Source organism: Petromyzon marinus, unplaced genomic scaffold (genome assembly GCF_048934315.1).
Source record: "Petromyzon marinus isolate PM22_M1 ecotype Great Lakes invasive population unplaced genomic scaffold, UKy_Petmar_22M1.pri1.0 PM_Scaffold_89, whole genome shotgun sequence".
NCBI lineage: Eukaryota > Metazoa > Chordata > Hyperoartia > Petromyzontiformes > Petromyzontidae > Petromyzon > Petromyzon marinus.
The window spans coordinates 249,102-267,976 of record NW_027423698.1 but is presented as its reverse complement, the minus strand read 5'-3'; the positions used below and the strand labels follow the sequence as shown (position 1 = coordinate 267,976).

The following is an 18,875-nucleotide window of genomic DNA, read 5'->3' as shown; positions in this document are numbered from 1 at the left end:
GGGAGACACAGGGAGACACAGAGATACAGAGACACAGAGAGACACAGAGACACACAGAGACACAGGGAGACACAGAGAGACACAGGGAGACACAGGGAGACACAGAGACAGAGAGACACAGAGAGACACAGGGAGACACAGGGAGACACAGAGAGACACAGAGAGACACGGGAAGACACAGAGAGACACAGAGAGACACAGGAAGACACAGAGAGACACAGAGAGACACAGGGAGACACAGGAAGTCACAGAGAGACACACAGAGACACAGAGAGACACAGGGAGACACAGAGAGACACAGAGAGACAGAGACACAGAGAGACACAGAGAGACACAGGGAGACACAGAGAGACACAGAGAGACAGAGACACAGAGAGACACAGAGAGACACAGAGAGACAGAGACACAGAGAGACACATGGAGACACAGAGAGACACAGAGAGACACAGAGAGACACAGGGAGACACAGAGAGACACAGAGAGACAGAGACACAGAGAGACACAGAGAGACAGAGACACAGGGAGACACAGAGAGACACAGAGAGACAGAGACACAGAGAGACACAGAGAGACAGAGACACAGAGAGACACAGAGAGACACAGAGAGACACAGGGAGACACAGAGAGATAGAGACACAGAGAGACACAGGGAGACACAGAGAGACACAGAGAGACAGAGACACAGAGAGACACAGAGAGACACAGAGAGACACAGAGAGACAGAGACACAGAGAGACACAGGGAGACACAGAGAGACACAGAGAGACAGAGAGAGACACAGAGACAGAGACACAGAGAGACAGAGACACAGAGAGACACATAGAGACAGAGACACAGGGAGACACAGGGAGACACAGAGAGACACAGGGAGACACAGAGAGACACAGAAAGACACAGAGACAAAGACACAGGGAGACACAGGGAGACACAGAGACAGAGAGACACAGAGACAGAGACACAGAGAGACACAGAGACAGAGACACAGAGACACAGAGAGACACAGAGACAGAGAGACACAGAGAGACACAGAGACAGAGACACAGAGAGACGCAGAGAGACACAGACAGAGAGACACAGAGAGACACAGAGACACAGAGAGACAGAGACCATGCCCACTTCTCTGTCCCAACCCGTGACGCCCCCCCCTGTGCCCCACCCCTCCCCCCCTGCCCCCTGACCCCTGCCCCCTGACCCCTGCCCCCTGCCCCCTGACCCCTGCCCCCAGGGCAGCGTGGAGGTGGTTGTGGGCCGTGAGGCGGTGACTTTTGAGAGCTCCACCTTCACCTTCTATGGCGTGCCAGCACTCACCACTCACCACTCACCAGCTGGTGAGTGGTGAGTGGTGATACACTCACCACTCACTCACCACTCACCCACTCACTCACCACTCACTCACTCACCCACCACTCACCCACTCACTCACCCACTCACTCACCCACTCACCCACTCACCACTCACTCACTCACCCACTCACTCACTCACTACTCACCAGCTGGTGAGTGGTGAGTGGTGGTACACTCACCACTCACTCACCCACTCACTCACCACTCACTCACTCACCACTCACTCACTCACTCACCCACTCACTCACCCACTCACCCACTCACCACTCACTCACTCACCCACTCACTCACTCACTACTCACCAGCTGGTGAGTGGTGAGTGGTGGTACACTCACCACTCACTCACCCACTCATTCACCCACTCACTCACTCACCACTCACTCACTCACCCACTCACTCACCACTCACCACTCACTCACCCGCTCACTCACTCACCCACTCACTCACCACTCACTCACCCACTCACTCACCCACTCACTCACCACTCACCACTCACCAGCTGGTGAGTGGTGAGTGGTGGTACACTCACCACTCACTCACTCACTCACCCACTCACTCACCCATTCACTCACCCACTCACTCACCACTCACCACTCACCAGCTGGTGAGTGGTGAGTGGTGGTACACTCACCACTCACTCACCACTCACCCACTCACTCACCACTCACTCACCCACTCACTCACCACTCACCACTCACCAGCTGGTGAGTGGTGAGTGGTGATACACTCACCACTCACTCACCCACTCACTCACTCACCACTCACTCACTCACTCACCCACTCACTCACTCATCACTCACCCACTCACCAACACCACTCACCACTCACCAGCTGGTGAGTGGTGAGTGGTGGTACACTCACCACTCACTCACCCACTCACTCACTCACTCATCACTCACTCACCCACCACTCACCCACTCACTCACCACTCACTCACCACTCACTCACCCACTCACCCACTCACTCACCACTCACTCACCCACCACTCACCCACTCACTCACCACTCACCAGCTGGTGAGTGGTGAGTGGTGGTACACTCACCACTCACCCACTCACTCACCACTCACTCACTCACCCACTCACTCACCCATTCACTCACCCATTCACTCACCCACTCACTCACTCACTACTCACCAGCTGGTGAGTGGTGAGTGGTGGTACACTCACCACTCACTCACCCACTCACTCACCACTCACCAGCTGGTGAGTGGTGAGTGGTGATACACTCACCACTCACTCACCCACTCACCCACTCACTCACCACTCACTCACTCACCCACCACTCACCCACTCACTCACCACTCACCAGCTGGTGAGTGGTGAGTGGTGGTACACTCACCACTCACTCACCCACTCACCCACTCACTCACCACTCACTCACTCACTCACCACTCACCCACTCACTCACCACTCACCAGCTGGTGAGTGGTGAGTGGTGAGTGCTGGTACACTCACCACTCACTCACTCACCCACTCACTCACTCACCACTCACTCACTCACTCACCACTCACTCACCACTCACTCACCCACTCACTCACCCACTCACTCACCCACTCACCACTCACTCACTCACCACTCACTCACTCACTCACCACTCACTCACCACTCACTCACCCACTCACTCACCCACTCACTCACCCACTCACCACTCACTCACTCACCCACTCACTCACCACTCACCAGCTGGTGAGTGGTGAGTGGTGAGTGCTGGTACACTCACCACTCACCCACTCCCTCACCCACTCACTCACTCACTCACCAGCTGGTGAGTGGTGAGTGGTGGTACACTCACCACTCACCCACTCCCTCACTCACTCACCCACTCACTCACCACTCACTCACCCGCTCACTCACTCACCCACTCACTCACCACTCACTCACCCGCTCACTCACCACTCACTCACCCACTCACTCACCCACCCACTCACTCACTCACTCACCACTCACTCACCCACTCACTCACCACTCACTCGCTCACCACTCACTCACCACTCACTCACCCGCTCACTCACCACTCACTCACCCACTCACTCACCCACCCACTCACTCACTCACTCACCACTCACTCACTCACCCACCACTCACCCACTCACTCACCACTCACCAGCTGGTGAGTGGTGAGTGGTGGTACACTCACCACTCACTCACCCACTCACCCACTCACTCACCACTCACTCACTCACTCACCACTCACCCACTCACTCACCCACTCACTCACCACTCACTTACCCACTCACTCACCCACTCACCACTCACTCACCCACTCACTCACCCACTTACTCACCACTCACTCACCCACTCACTCACTCACTCACCCACTCACCCACTCACCCACTCACTCACCCACTCACCACTCACTCACTCACCCACTCACTCACTCACTCACCCACTCACTCACTCACCCACTCAGCCACTCACTCACTCACCCACTCACTCACCCACTCACCACTCACGCACTCACTCACTCACCCACTCACTCACCACTCACCACTCACCAGCTGGTGAGTGGTGGTACACTCACCACTCACTCACCCACTCACTCACTCACCACTCACTCACCCACTCACTCACTCACCACTCACTCACCCACTCACCACTCACTCACCACTCACTCACCCACTCACTCACCCACTCACTCACTCACCACTCACTCACCACTCACTCACTCACTCACCCACTCACTCACTCACCACTCACTCACCACTCACTCACCACTCACTCACTCACTCACCCACTCACTCACCACTCACCACTCACCAGCTGGTGAGTGGTGAGTGGTGGTACACTCACCACTCACTCACCACTCACTCACTCACTCACCACTCACTCACCACTCACCCACTCACTCACCACTCACCACTCACCAGCTGGTGAGTGGTGAGTGGTGGTACACTCACCACTCACTCACCCACTCACTCACTCACCACTCACTCACTCACTCACCACTCACTCACCCACTCACTCACCACTCACTCACCCACTCACTCACTCACCCACTCACTCACTCACTCACCACTCACTCACCCACTCACTCACTCACTCACCCACTCACTCACCCACTCACTCACTCACCACTCACTCACCCACCACTCACCACTCACCAGCTGGTGAGTGGTGAGTGGTGGTACACTCACCACTCACTCACCCACTCACTCACTCACTCACCACTCACTCACCCACCCACTCACCACTCACTCACCCACCCACTCACTCACCACTCACTCACCCACTCACTCACCCACTCACTCACCCACCACTCACTCACTCACCCACTCACCCACCACTCACTCACTCACCCACTCACTCACCCACCCACTCACTCACCCACCCACTCACTCACCCACTCACTCACCCACTCACTCACACACTCACTCACTCACTCACCCACTCACTCACCCACTCACTCACTCACCCACACACTCACCCACTCACTCACTCACTCACCCACTCACTCACTCACTCACCCACACACTCACCCACTCACTCACTCACCTACCCACTCACCCACTCACTCACACACTCACTCACCCACACACTCACCCACTCACTCACTCACTCACCCACTCACTCACCACTCACTCACTCACCACTCACTCACCCACTCACCACTCACCAGCTGGTGAGTGGTGAGTGGTGGTACACTCACCACTCACTCACCCGCTCACTCACCCACTCACTCACTCATCACTCACTCACTCACTCACCCACTCACTCACTCATCACTCACCCACTCACCAACACCACTCACCACTCACCAGCTGGTGAGTGGTGAGTGGTGGTACACTCACCACTCACTCACCCACTCACTCACTCACTCATCACTCACTCACCCACCACTCACCCACTCACTCACCACTCACTCACCACTCACTCACCCACTCACCCACTCACTCACCACTCACTCACCCACCACTCACCCACTCACTCACCACTCACCAGCTGGTGAGTGGTGAGTGGTGGTACACTCACCACTCACCCACTCACTCACCACTCACTCACTCACCCACTCACTCACCCATTCACTCACCCATTCACTCACCCACTCACTCACTCACTACTCACCAGCTGGTGAGTGGTGAGTGGTGGTACACTCACCACTCACTCACCCACTCACTCACCACTCACCAGCTGGTGAGTGGTGAGTGGTGATACACTCACCACTCACTCACCCACTCACCCACTCACTCACCACTCACTCACTCACCCACCACTCACCCACTCACTCACCACTCACCAGCTGGTGAGTGGTGAGTGGTGGTACACTCACCACTCACTCACCCACTCACCCACTCACTCACCACTCACTCACTCACTCACCACTCACCCACTCACTCACCACTCACCAGCTGGTGAGTGGTGAGTGGTGAGTGCTGGTACACTCACCACTCACTCACTCACCCACTCACTCACTCACCACTCACTCACTCACTCACCACTCACTCACCACTCACTCACCCACTCACTCACCCACTCACTCACCCACTCACCACTCACTCACTCACCACTCACTCACTCACTCACCACTCACTCACCACTCACTCACCCACTCACTCACCCACTCACTCACCCACTCACCACTCACTCACTCACCCACTCACTCACCACTCACCAGCTGGTGAGTGGTGAGTGGTGAGTGCTGGTACACTCACCACTCACCCACTCCCTCACCCACTCACTCACTCACTCACCAGCTGGTGAGTGGTGAGTGGTGGTACACTCACCACTCACCCACTCCCTCACTCACTCACCCACTCACTCACCACTCACCACTCACTCACCCGCTCACTCACTCACCCACTCACTCACCACTCACTCACCCGCTCACTCACCACTCACTCACCCACTCACTCACCCACCCACTCACTCACTCACTCACCACTCACTCACCCACTCACTCACCACTCACTCGCTCACCACTCACTCACCACTCACTCACCCGCTCACTCACCACTCACTCACCCACTCACTCACCCACCCACTCACTCACTCACTCACCACTCACTCACTCACCCACCACTCACCCACTCACTCACCACTCACCAGCTGGTGAGTGGTGAGTGGTGGTACACTCACCACTCACTCACCCACTCACCCACTCACTCACCACTCACTCACTCACTCACCACTCACCCACTCACTCACCCACTCACTCACCACTCACTTACCCACTCACTCACCCACTCACCACTCACTCACCCACTCACTCACCCACTTACTCACCACTCACTCACCCACTCACTCACTCACTCACCCACTCACCCACTCACCCACTCACTCACCCACTCACCACTCACTCACTCACCCACTCACTCACTCACTCACCCACTCACTCACTCACCCACTCAGCCACTCACTCACTCACCCACTCACTCACCCACTCACCACTCACGCACTCACTCACTCACCCACTCACTCACCACTCACCACTCACCAGCTGGTGAGTGGTGGTACACTCACCACTCACTCACCCACTCACTCACTCACCACTCACTCACCCACTCACTCACTCACCACTCACTCACCCACTCACCACTCACTCACCACTCACTCACCCACTCACTCACCCACTCACCACTCACTCACTCACTCACCACTCACTCACCACTCACTCACCACTCACTCACTCACTCACCCACTCACTCACCACTCACCACTCACCAGCTGGTGAGTGGTGAGTGGTGGTACACTCACCACTCACTCACCACTCACTCACTCACTCACCACTCACCACTCACTCACCACTCACCCACTCACTCACCACTCACCACTCACCAGCTGGTGAGTGGTGAGTGGTGGTACACTCACCACTCACTCACCCACTCACTCACTCACCACTCACTCACTCACTCACCACTCACTCACCCACTCACTCACCACTCACTCACCCACTCACTCACTCACCCACTCACTCACTCACTCACCACTCACTCACCCACTCACTCACTCACTCACCCACTCACTCACCCACTCACTCACTCACCACTCACTCACCCACCACTCACCACTCACCAGCTGGTGAGTGGTGAGTGGTGGTACACTCACCACTCACTCACCCACTCACTCACTCACTCACCACTCACTCACCCACCCACTCACCACTCACTCACCCACCCACTCACTCACCACTCACTCACCCACTCACTCACCCACTCACTCACCCACCACTCACTCACTCACCCACTCACCCACCACTCACTCACTCACCCACTCACTCACCCACCCACTCACTCACCCACCCACTCACTCACCCACTCACTCACCCACTCACTCACACACTCACTCACTCACTCACCCACTCACTCACCCACTCACTCACTCACCCACACACTCACCCACTCACTCACTCACTCACCCACTCACTCACTCACTCACCCACACACTCACCCACTCACTCACTCACCTACCCACTCACCCACTCACTCACACACTCACTCACCCACACACTCACCCACTCACTCACTCACTCACCCACTCACTCACCACTCACTCACTCACCACTCACTCACCCACTCACCACTCACCAGCTGGTGAGTGGTGAGTGGTGGTACACTCACCACTCACTCACCCGCTCACTCACCCACTCACTCACTCATCACTCACTCACTCACTCACCCACTCACCCATTCACTCACCCATTCACTCACCCACTCACTCACTCACTCACCACTCACCAGCTGGTGAGTGGTGAGTGGTGGTACACTCACCACTCACTCACCACTCACTCACCACTCACTCACTCACCACTCACTCGCTCACTCACTCACTCACCACTCACTCACCCACTCACTCACCACTCACTCACTCACTCACCACTCACTCACCACTCACTCACCCACTCACTCACCCACTCACTCACCCACTCACCACTCACTCACTCACCACTCACTCACTCACTCACCACTCACTCACCACTCACTCACCCACTCACTCACCCACTCACTCACCCACTCACCACTCACTCACTCACCCACTCACTCACCACTCACCAGCTGGTGAGTGGTGAGTGGTGAGTGCTGGTACACTCACCACTCACCCACTCCCTCACCCACTCACTCACTCACTCACCAGCTGGTGAGTGGTGAGTGGTGGTACACTCACCACTCACCCACTCCCTCACTCACTCACCCACTCACTCACCACTCACCACTCACTCACCCGCTCACTCACTCACCCACTCACTCACCACTCACTCACCCGCTCACTCACCACTCACTCACCCACTCACTCACCCACCCACTCACTCACTCACTCACCACTCACTCACCCACTCACTCACCACTCACTCGCTCACCACTCACTCACCACTCACTCACCCGCTCACTCACCACTCACTCACCCACTCACTCACCCACCCACTCACTCACTCACTCACCACTCACTCACTCACCCACCACTCACCCACTCACTCACCACTCACCAGCTGGTGAGTGGTGAGTGGTGGTACACTCACCACTCACTCACCCACTCACCCACTCACTCACCACTCACTCACTCACTCACCACTCACCCACTCACTCACCCACTCACTCACCACTCACTTACCCACTCACTCACCCACTCACCACTCACTCACCCACTCACTCACCCACTTACTCACCACTCACTCACCCACTCACTCACTCACTCACCCACTCACCCACTCACCCACTCACTCACCCACTCACCACTCACTCACTCACCCACTCACTCACTCACTCACCCACTCACTCACTCACCCACTCAGCCACTCACTCACTCACCCACTCACTCACCCACTCACCACTCACGCACTCACTCACTCACCCACTCACTCACCACTCACCACTCACCAGCTGGTGAGTGGTGGTACACTCACCACTCACTCACCCACTCACTCACTCACCACTCACTCACCCACTCACTCACTCACCACTCACTCACCCACTCACCACTCACTCACCACTCACTCACCCACTCACTCACCCACTCACCACTCACTCACTCACTCACCACTCACTCACCACTCACTCACTCACTCACCCACTCACTCACTCACCACTCACTCACCACTCACTCACCACTCACTCACTCACTCACCCACTCACTCACCACTCACCACTCACCACTCACTCACTCACTCACCACTCACCACTCACTCACCACTCACTCACTCACTCACCACTCACCACTCACTCACCACTCACCCACTCACTCACCACTCACCACTCACCAGCTGGTGAGTGGTGAGTGGTGGTACACTCACCACTCACTCACCCACTCACTCACTCACCACTCACTCACTCACTCACCACTCACTCACCCACTCACTCACCACTCACTCACCCACTCACTCACTCACCCACTCACTCACTCACTCACCACTCACTCACCCACTCACTCACTCACTCACCCACTCACTCACCCACTCACTCACTCACCACTCACTCACCCACCACTCACCACTCACCAGCTGGTGAGTGGTGAGTGGTGGTACACTCACCACTCACTCACCCACTCACTCACTCACTCACCACTCACTCACCCACCCACTCACCACTCACTCACCCACCCACTCACTCACCACTCACTCACCCACTCACTCACCCACTCACTCACCCACCACTCACTCACTCACCCACTCACCCACCACTCACTCACTCACCCACTCACTCACCCACCCACTCACTCACCCACCCACTCACTCACCCACTCACTCACCCACTCACTCACACACTCACTCACTCACTCACCCACTCACTCACCCACTCACTCACTCACCCACACACTCACCCACTCACTCACTCACTCACCCACTCACTCACTCACTCACCCACACACTCACCCACTCACTCACTCACCTACCCACTCACCCACTCACTCACACACTCACTCACCCACACACTCACCCACTCACTCACTCACTCACCCACTCACTCACCACTCACTCACTCACCACTCACTCACCCACTCACCACTCACCAGCTGGTGAGTGGTGAGTGGTGGTACACTCACCACTCACTCACCCGCTCACTCACCCACTCACTCACTCATCACTCACTCACTCACTCACCCACTCACCCATTCACTCACCCATTCACTCACCCACTCACTCACTCACTCACCACTCACCAGCTGGTGAGTGGTGAGTGGTGGTACACTCACCACTCACTCACCACTCACTCACCACTCACTCACTCACCACTCACTCGCTCACTCACTCACTCACCACTCACCACTCACTCACCCACTCACTCACCCACTCACTCACTCACTCACCCGCTCACTCACCCACTCACTCACTCACCCACTCACTCACCACTCACTCACCCACCCACTCACCCACTCACTCACTCACTCACCACTCACTCACCCGCTCACTCACTCACCCACTCACCCACTCACTCACTCACCCGCTCACTCACTCACTCACCACTCACTCACCACTCACTCACCCACTCACTCACTCACCCACTCACTCACTCACCACTCACCACTCACCCACCCACTCACCCGCTCAACCACCCACTCACCCACTCACTCACTCACCCACTCACTCACCACTCACTTACCCACTCACTCACCCACTCACCACTCACTCACCCACTCACTCACCCACTTACTCACCACTCACTCACCCACTCACTCACTCACTCACCCACTCACCCACTCACCCACTCACTCACCCACTCACCACTCACTCACTCACCCACTCACTCACTCACCCACTCACTCACTCACCCACTCAGCCACTCACTCACTCACCCACTCACTCACCCACTCACCACTCACGCACTCACTCACTCACCCACTCACTCACCACTCACCACTCACCAGCGGGTGAGTGGTGGTACACTCACCACTCACTCACCCACTCACTCACTCACCACTCACTCACCCACTCACCACTCACTCACCCACTCACCACTCACTCACCCGCTCACTCACCACTCACTCACCCACTCACTCACCCACTCACCCACTCACTCACCACTCACCAGCTGGTGAGTGGTGAGTGGTGGTACACTCACCACTCACTCACCCGCTCACTCACCCACTCACTCACTCACCACTCACTCACCCGCTCACTCACCCGCTCACTCACCCGCTCACTCACCCACTCACCCACTCACTCACTCACCCACTCACTCACCACTCACCACTCACCAGTTGGTGAGTGGTGAGTGGTGAGTGCTGGTACACTCACCACTCACCCACTCCCTCACCCACTCACTCACTCACCAGCTGGTGAGTGGTGAGTGGTGGTACACTCACCACTCACTCACCCACTCACTCACACGCTCACTCACTCACCACTCACTCACTCACCCACTCACTCACCACTCACCACTCACTCACCCGCTCACTCACTCACCCACTCACTCACCACTCACTCACCCGCTCACTCACCACTCACTCACCCACTCACTCACCCACCCACTCACTCACTCACTCACCACTCACTCACTCACCCACTCACTCACCACTCACTCACTCACCACTCACTCACCACTCACCAGCTGGTGAGTGGTGAGTGGTGGTACACTCACCACTCACTCACCCACTCACTCACTCACTCACCACTCACTCACCCACCCACCCACTCACCACTCACTCACCCACCCACTCACTCACCACTCACTCACCCACTCACTCACTCACCACTCACTCACCCACTCACTCACTCACCCACTCACTCACCCACTCACCCATTCACTCACCCATTCACTCACCCACTCACTCACTCACTCACCACTCACCAGCTGGTGAGTGGTGAGTGGTGGTACACTCACCACTCACTCACCACTCACTCACTCACCACTCACTCGCTCACTCACTCACTCACCACTCACTCACCCACTCACTCACCCACTCACTCACTCACTCACCCGCTCACTCACCCACTCACTCACTCACTCACCCACTCACTCACCACTCACTCACCCACCCACTCACCCACTCACTCACTCACTCACCACTCACTCACCCGCTCACTCACTCACCCACTCACCCACTCACCCACTCACTCACTCACCCGCTCACTCACTCACTCACCACTCACTCACCACTCACTCACCCACTCACTCACTCACCACTCACCACTCACTCACCCACTCACTCACTCACCACTCACTCACCACTCACTCACCCACCCACTCACCCGCTCACCCACCCACTCACCCACTCACTCACTCACCCACCACTCACTCACCCACTCACTCACCACTCACTTACCCACTCACTCACCCACTCACCACTCACCCATTCACTCACCCACTTACTCACCACTCACTCACCCACTCACTCACCCACTCACTCACTCACTCACCCACTCACCCACTCACCCACTCACTCACCCACTCACCACTCACTCACTCACCCACTCACTCACTCACTCACCCACTCACTCACTCACCCACTCACCCACTCAGCCACTCACTCACTCACCCACTCACTCACCCACTCACCACTGACGCACTCACTCACTCACCCACTCACTCACCACTCACCACTCACCAGCTGGTGAGTGGTGGTACACTCACCACTCACTCACCCACTCACTCACTCACCACTCACTCACCCACTCACCACTCACTCACTCACTCACCACTCACTCACCCGCTCACTCACCACTCACTCACCCACTCACTCACCCACTCACTCACCCACTCACTCACCACTCACCAGCTGGTGAGTGGTGAGTGGTGGTACACTCACCACTCACTCACCCGTTCACTCACCCACTCACTCACTCACCACTCACTCACCCGCTCACTCACCCGCTCACTCACCCGCTCACTCACCCACTCACCCACTCACTCACTCACCCACTCACTCACCACTCACCAGCTGGTGAGTGGTGAGTGGTGAGTGCTGGTACACTCACCACTCACCCACTCCCTCACCCACTCACTCACTCACTCACCAGCTGGTGAGTGGTGAGTGGTGGTACACTCACCACTCACTCACCCACTCACTCACACGCTCACTCACTCACCACTCACTCACTCACCCACTCACTCACCACTCACCACTCACTCACCCGCTCACTCACTCACCCACTCACTCACCACTCACTCACCCGCTCACTCACCACTCACTCACCCACTCACTCACCCACCCACTCACTCACTCACCACTCACTCACTCACCCACTCACTCACCACTCACTCACTCACCACTCACTCACCACTCACCAGCTGGTGAGTGGTGAGTGGTGGTACACTCACCACTCACTCACCCACTCACTCACTCACCACTCACTCACCCACTCACCACTCACCAGCTGGTGAGTGGTGAGTGGTGGTACACTCACCACTCACTCACCACTCACTCACCACTCACTCACCCACTCACTCACTCACCACTCACTCACCCACTCACTCACCCACTCACCACTCACTCACTCACCCACTCACTCACCCACTCACCACTCACTCACTCACTTACCACTCACTCACCACTCACTCACTCACTCACCCACTCACTCACCACTCACTCACCACTCACTCACCACTCACTCACTCACTCACCCACTCACTCACCACTCACCAGCTGGTGAGTGGTGAGTGGTGGTACACTCACCACTCACTCACCACTCACTCACTCACTCACCACTCACCACTCACTCACCACTCACCCACTCACTCACCACTCACTCACTCATCACTCACTCACTCACCCACTCACCACTCACTCACCCACTCACTCACTCACCCACTCACTCACCACTCACCACTCACCAGCTGGTGAGTGGTGAGTGGTGGTACACTCACCACTCACTCACCACTCACTCACCACTCACTCACTCACCACTCACTCGCTCACTCACTCACCACTCACTCACTCACCCACTCACTCACCCACTCACTCACTCACTCACCCGCTCACTCACCCACTCACTCACCCACTCACTCACCACTCACTCACCCACCCACTCACCCACTCACTCACTCACTCACCACTCACTCACCCGCTCACTCACTCACCCACTCACCCACTCACTTACTCACCCGCTCACTCACTCACTCACCACTCACTCACCACTCACTCACCCACTCACTCACTCACCACTCACTCACCACTCACTCACCCACTCACTCACCACTCACTCACCACTCACTCACCCACCCACTCACCCGCTCACCCACCCACTCACCCACTCACTCACTCACCCACCACTCACTCACCCACTCACTCACCACTCACTTACCCACTCACTCACCCACTCACCACTCACTCACCCACTCACTCACCCACTCACTCACCACTCACTCACCCACTCACTCACCCACTCACTCACTGACTCACTCACCCACTCACCCACTCACTCACTCACCCACTCACTCACCCACTCACCACTCACTCACCCACTCACTCACTCACTCACCCACTCACTCACTCACCCACTCACCCACTCACTCACTCACCCACTCACTCACCCACTCACCACTCACGCACTCACTCACTCACCCACTCACTCACCACTCACTCACCCACTCACTCACCCACTCACTCACCCACTCACTCACCACTCACCAGCTGGTGAGTGGTGAGTGGTGGTACACTCACCACTCACTCACCCGCTCACTCACCCACTCACTCACTCACCACTCACTCACCCGCTCACTCACCCGCTCACTCACCCACTCACCCACTCACTCACTCACCCACTCACTCACTCACCCTCCCACTCACCCACTCACTCACTCACCATTCACTCACTCACTCACCACTCACTCACTCACCCACTCACTCACCCACTCACTCACTCACTCACCCGCTCACTCACCCACTCACTCACTCACCCACTCACTCACCACTCACTCACCCACCCACTCACCCACTCACTCACTCACTCACCACTCACTCACCCGCTCACTCACTCACCCACTCACCCACTCACTTACTCACCCGCTCACTCACTCACTCACCACTCACTCACCACTCACTCACCCACTCACTCACTCACCACTCACTCACCACTCACTCACCCACTCACTCACCACTCACTCACCACTCACTCACCCACCCACTCACCTGCTCACCCACCCACTCACCCACTCACTCACTCACCCACCACTCACTCACCCACTCACTCACCACTCACTTACCCACTCACTCACCCACTCACCACTCACTCACCCACTCACTCACCCACTCACTCACCACTCACTCACCCACTCACTCACCCACTCACTCACTCACTCACCCACTCACCCACTCACTCACTCACCCACTCACTCACCCACTCACCACTCACTCACCCACTCACTCACTCACTCACCCACTCACTCACTCACCCACTCACCCACTCACTCACTCACCCACTCACTCACCCACTCACCACTCACGCACTCACTCACTCACCCGCTCACTCACCACTCACTCACCCACTCACTCACCCACTCACTCACCACTCACCAGCTGGTGAGTGGTGAGTGGTGGTACACTCACCACTCACTCACCCGCTCACTCACCCACTCACTCACTCACTCACCCACTCACCCACTCACTCACTCACCCACTCACTCACCCACTCACCACTCACTCACCCACTCACTCACTCACTCACCCACTCACTCACTCACTCACCCACTCACCCACTCACTCACTCACCCACTCACTCACCCACTCACCACTCACGCACTCACTCACTCACCCGCTCACTCACCACTCACTCACCCACTCACTCACCCACTCACTCACCACTCACCAGCTGGTGAGTGGTGAGTGGTGGTACACTCACCACTCACTCACCCGCTCACTCACCCACTCACTCACTCACCACTCACTCACCCGCTCACTCACCCGCTCACTCACCCACTCACCCACTCACTCACTCACCCACTCACTCACTCACCCTCCCACTCACCCACTCACTCACTCACCCACCCACTCACTCACTCCCCCACCCACTCACCCACTCACTCACCATTCACTCACTCACTCACCCACTCATTCACCCACTCACTCACTCACTCACCACTCACTCACCCACTCACCCACTCACTCACGCACTCACCACTCACCAGCTGGTGAGTGGTGAGTGGTGGTACACTCACCACTCACTCACCCGCTCACTCACCCACTCACTCACTCACCACTCACTCACCCACTCATTCACCCACTCACTCACTCACTCACCGCTCACTCACTCACCCACTCACTCACGCACTCACCACTCACCACTCACCAGCTGGTGAGTGGTGAGTGGTGGTACACTCACCACTCACTCATCCGCTCACTCACCCACTCACTCACTCACCACTCACTCACCACTCACTCACTCACCCACTCACCCACTCACTCACCACTCACTCACCCACTCACTCACCCACTCACCAACACCACTCAGCACTCACTCACCCACTCACTCACTCACCACTCACTCACCCACCCACTCACCCACTCACTCACCCACTCACTCACTCACCCACTCACTCACTCACTCACCCACTCACTCACTCACCCACTCACTCATACACTCACTCACTCACCCACTCACCCACTCACTCACTCACCCACCCACCCACTCACTCACTCACCCACCCACTCACCCACTCACTCACTCACCCATTCACTCACTCACCCACTCACTCACCCACCCACCCACTCACCCACACACTCACTCACCCACTCACTCACCACTCACTCACTCACTCACCCACTCACTCACCCACTCACTCACCCACTCACTCACCACTCACTCACTCACCCACTCACTCACCACTCACTCACTCACCCACCCACTCACTCACTCACCACTCACTCACCCACTCACTCACTCACCCACTCACTCACCCACTCACTCACCACCCATTCACCCACTCACTCACTCACTCACCCACCCACTCACCCACTCACTCACTCACTCACCCACTCACCCACTCACTCACCCACCCACTCACCCACTCACTCACTCACCCACTCACTCACCACTCACTCACTCACTCACCCACTCACTCACCCACTCACTCACCCACTCACTCACTCACCACTCACTCACTCACCCACTCACCAGCTGGTGAGTGGTGAGTGGTGGTACGCTCACCACTCACTCACCCGCTCACTCACCCACTCACTCACCACTCACTCACCCACTCACCACTCACTCATCCACTCACTCACCACTCACTCACCCACTCATTCACCCACTCACCAACACCACTCACTCACCCACTCACTCACCACTCACTCACTCACCCACCCACTCACCCACTCACTCACTCACCCACTCACTCACTCACTCACCCACCCACTCACCCACTCACTCACTCACCCACTCACTCATACACTCACTCACTCACTCACCCACTCACCAACACCACTCACCACTCACTCACCCACCCACTCACTCACTCACCCACTCACTCACCCACTCACTCACCAACACCACTCACCACTCACTCACCCACTCACTCGCTCACCCACTCACTCACTCACCACTCACTCACCCACTCACTCACTCACCCACTCACTCACTCACCCACTCACCCACTCACTCACTCCTCACCCACTCACTCACCCACTCACTCACCCACTCACTCATACACTCACTCACTCACTCACCCACTCACCAACACCACTCACCACTCACTCACCCACTCACCCACTCACCCGCTCACTCACCGCTCACCCACCCACCTACTCACTCACCCACTCACTCACTCACCCACCCACTCACCACTCACCCATCCACTCACCACTCACCCACTCACTCACCCACTCACTCACCCACTCATTCACCCACTCACTCACCTCTCACCAACTGGTGAGTGGTGGTACGCTCACCACTCAGTCACTCACTCACCCACTCACTCACCCACTCACTCACTCACTCACCACTCACTCACCACTCACTCACCACTCAACACTCACTCACCACTCACTCACTCACCGCTCACTCACCACTCACTTACCACTCACTACTCACTCACTCACCACTCACCACTCACTCACCACTCACTCACTCACTCACCACTCACTCACCACTCACTCACTCGCTCACCACTCACTCACCAACAACACTCACTCGCTCACCACTCACTCACTCGCTTACTCACTCACTCACCACTCACTCACTCACTCACCACTCAACACTCACTCACTCACCACTCACTCACTCACCGCTCACTCACCACTCACTCACCACTCAACACTCACTCACTCACCACTCACTCACTCACCACTCACTCACCACTCACCAGTCACTCACCACTCACTCACTCACTCACCAGTCACTCACCACTCACTCACTCGCTCACCACTCACTCACCAACAACACTCACTCGCTCACCACTCACTCACCACTCACTCACCCACTCACCACTCACTCACTCACCCACTCACTCACTCACCACTCACCACTCACTCACCCACTCACTCACTCACCACTCACCAACACCACTCACTCACCCCTCACTCACTCACCACTCACCACTCACTCATTCACCACTCACTCACCACTCACTCACCACTCGCTCACCGCTCACCACTCACTCACCACTCACTCACCCACTTACTCACTCACCACTCACTCCTTCGCTCACCACTCACCACTCACTCAACTCAC

General features: G+C 56.7%; 1 protein-coding gene across 6 annotated transcripts in view; it reads left to right on the top strand.

The window, feature by feature from the left end:
* The window catches only part of LOC116936996 (metal transporter CNNM2-like), a 72,980-nt gene that overhangs the window by 46,876 nt on the left and 7,229 nt on the right, over positions 1–18,875 (top strand). For all 6 annotated transcript variants that reach the window (XM_076064902.1, XM_076064901.1, XM_076064903.1 and 3 more), the window contains one exon: positions 1,226–1,328. In XM_076064902.1, coding sequence (XP_075921017.1) covers positions 1,226–1,328 — 103 coding nt within the window. The remainder of the gene's footprint in view (positions 1–1,225; positions 1,329–18,875) is intronic.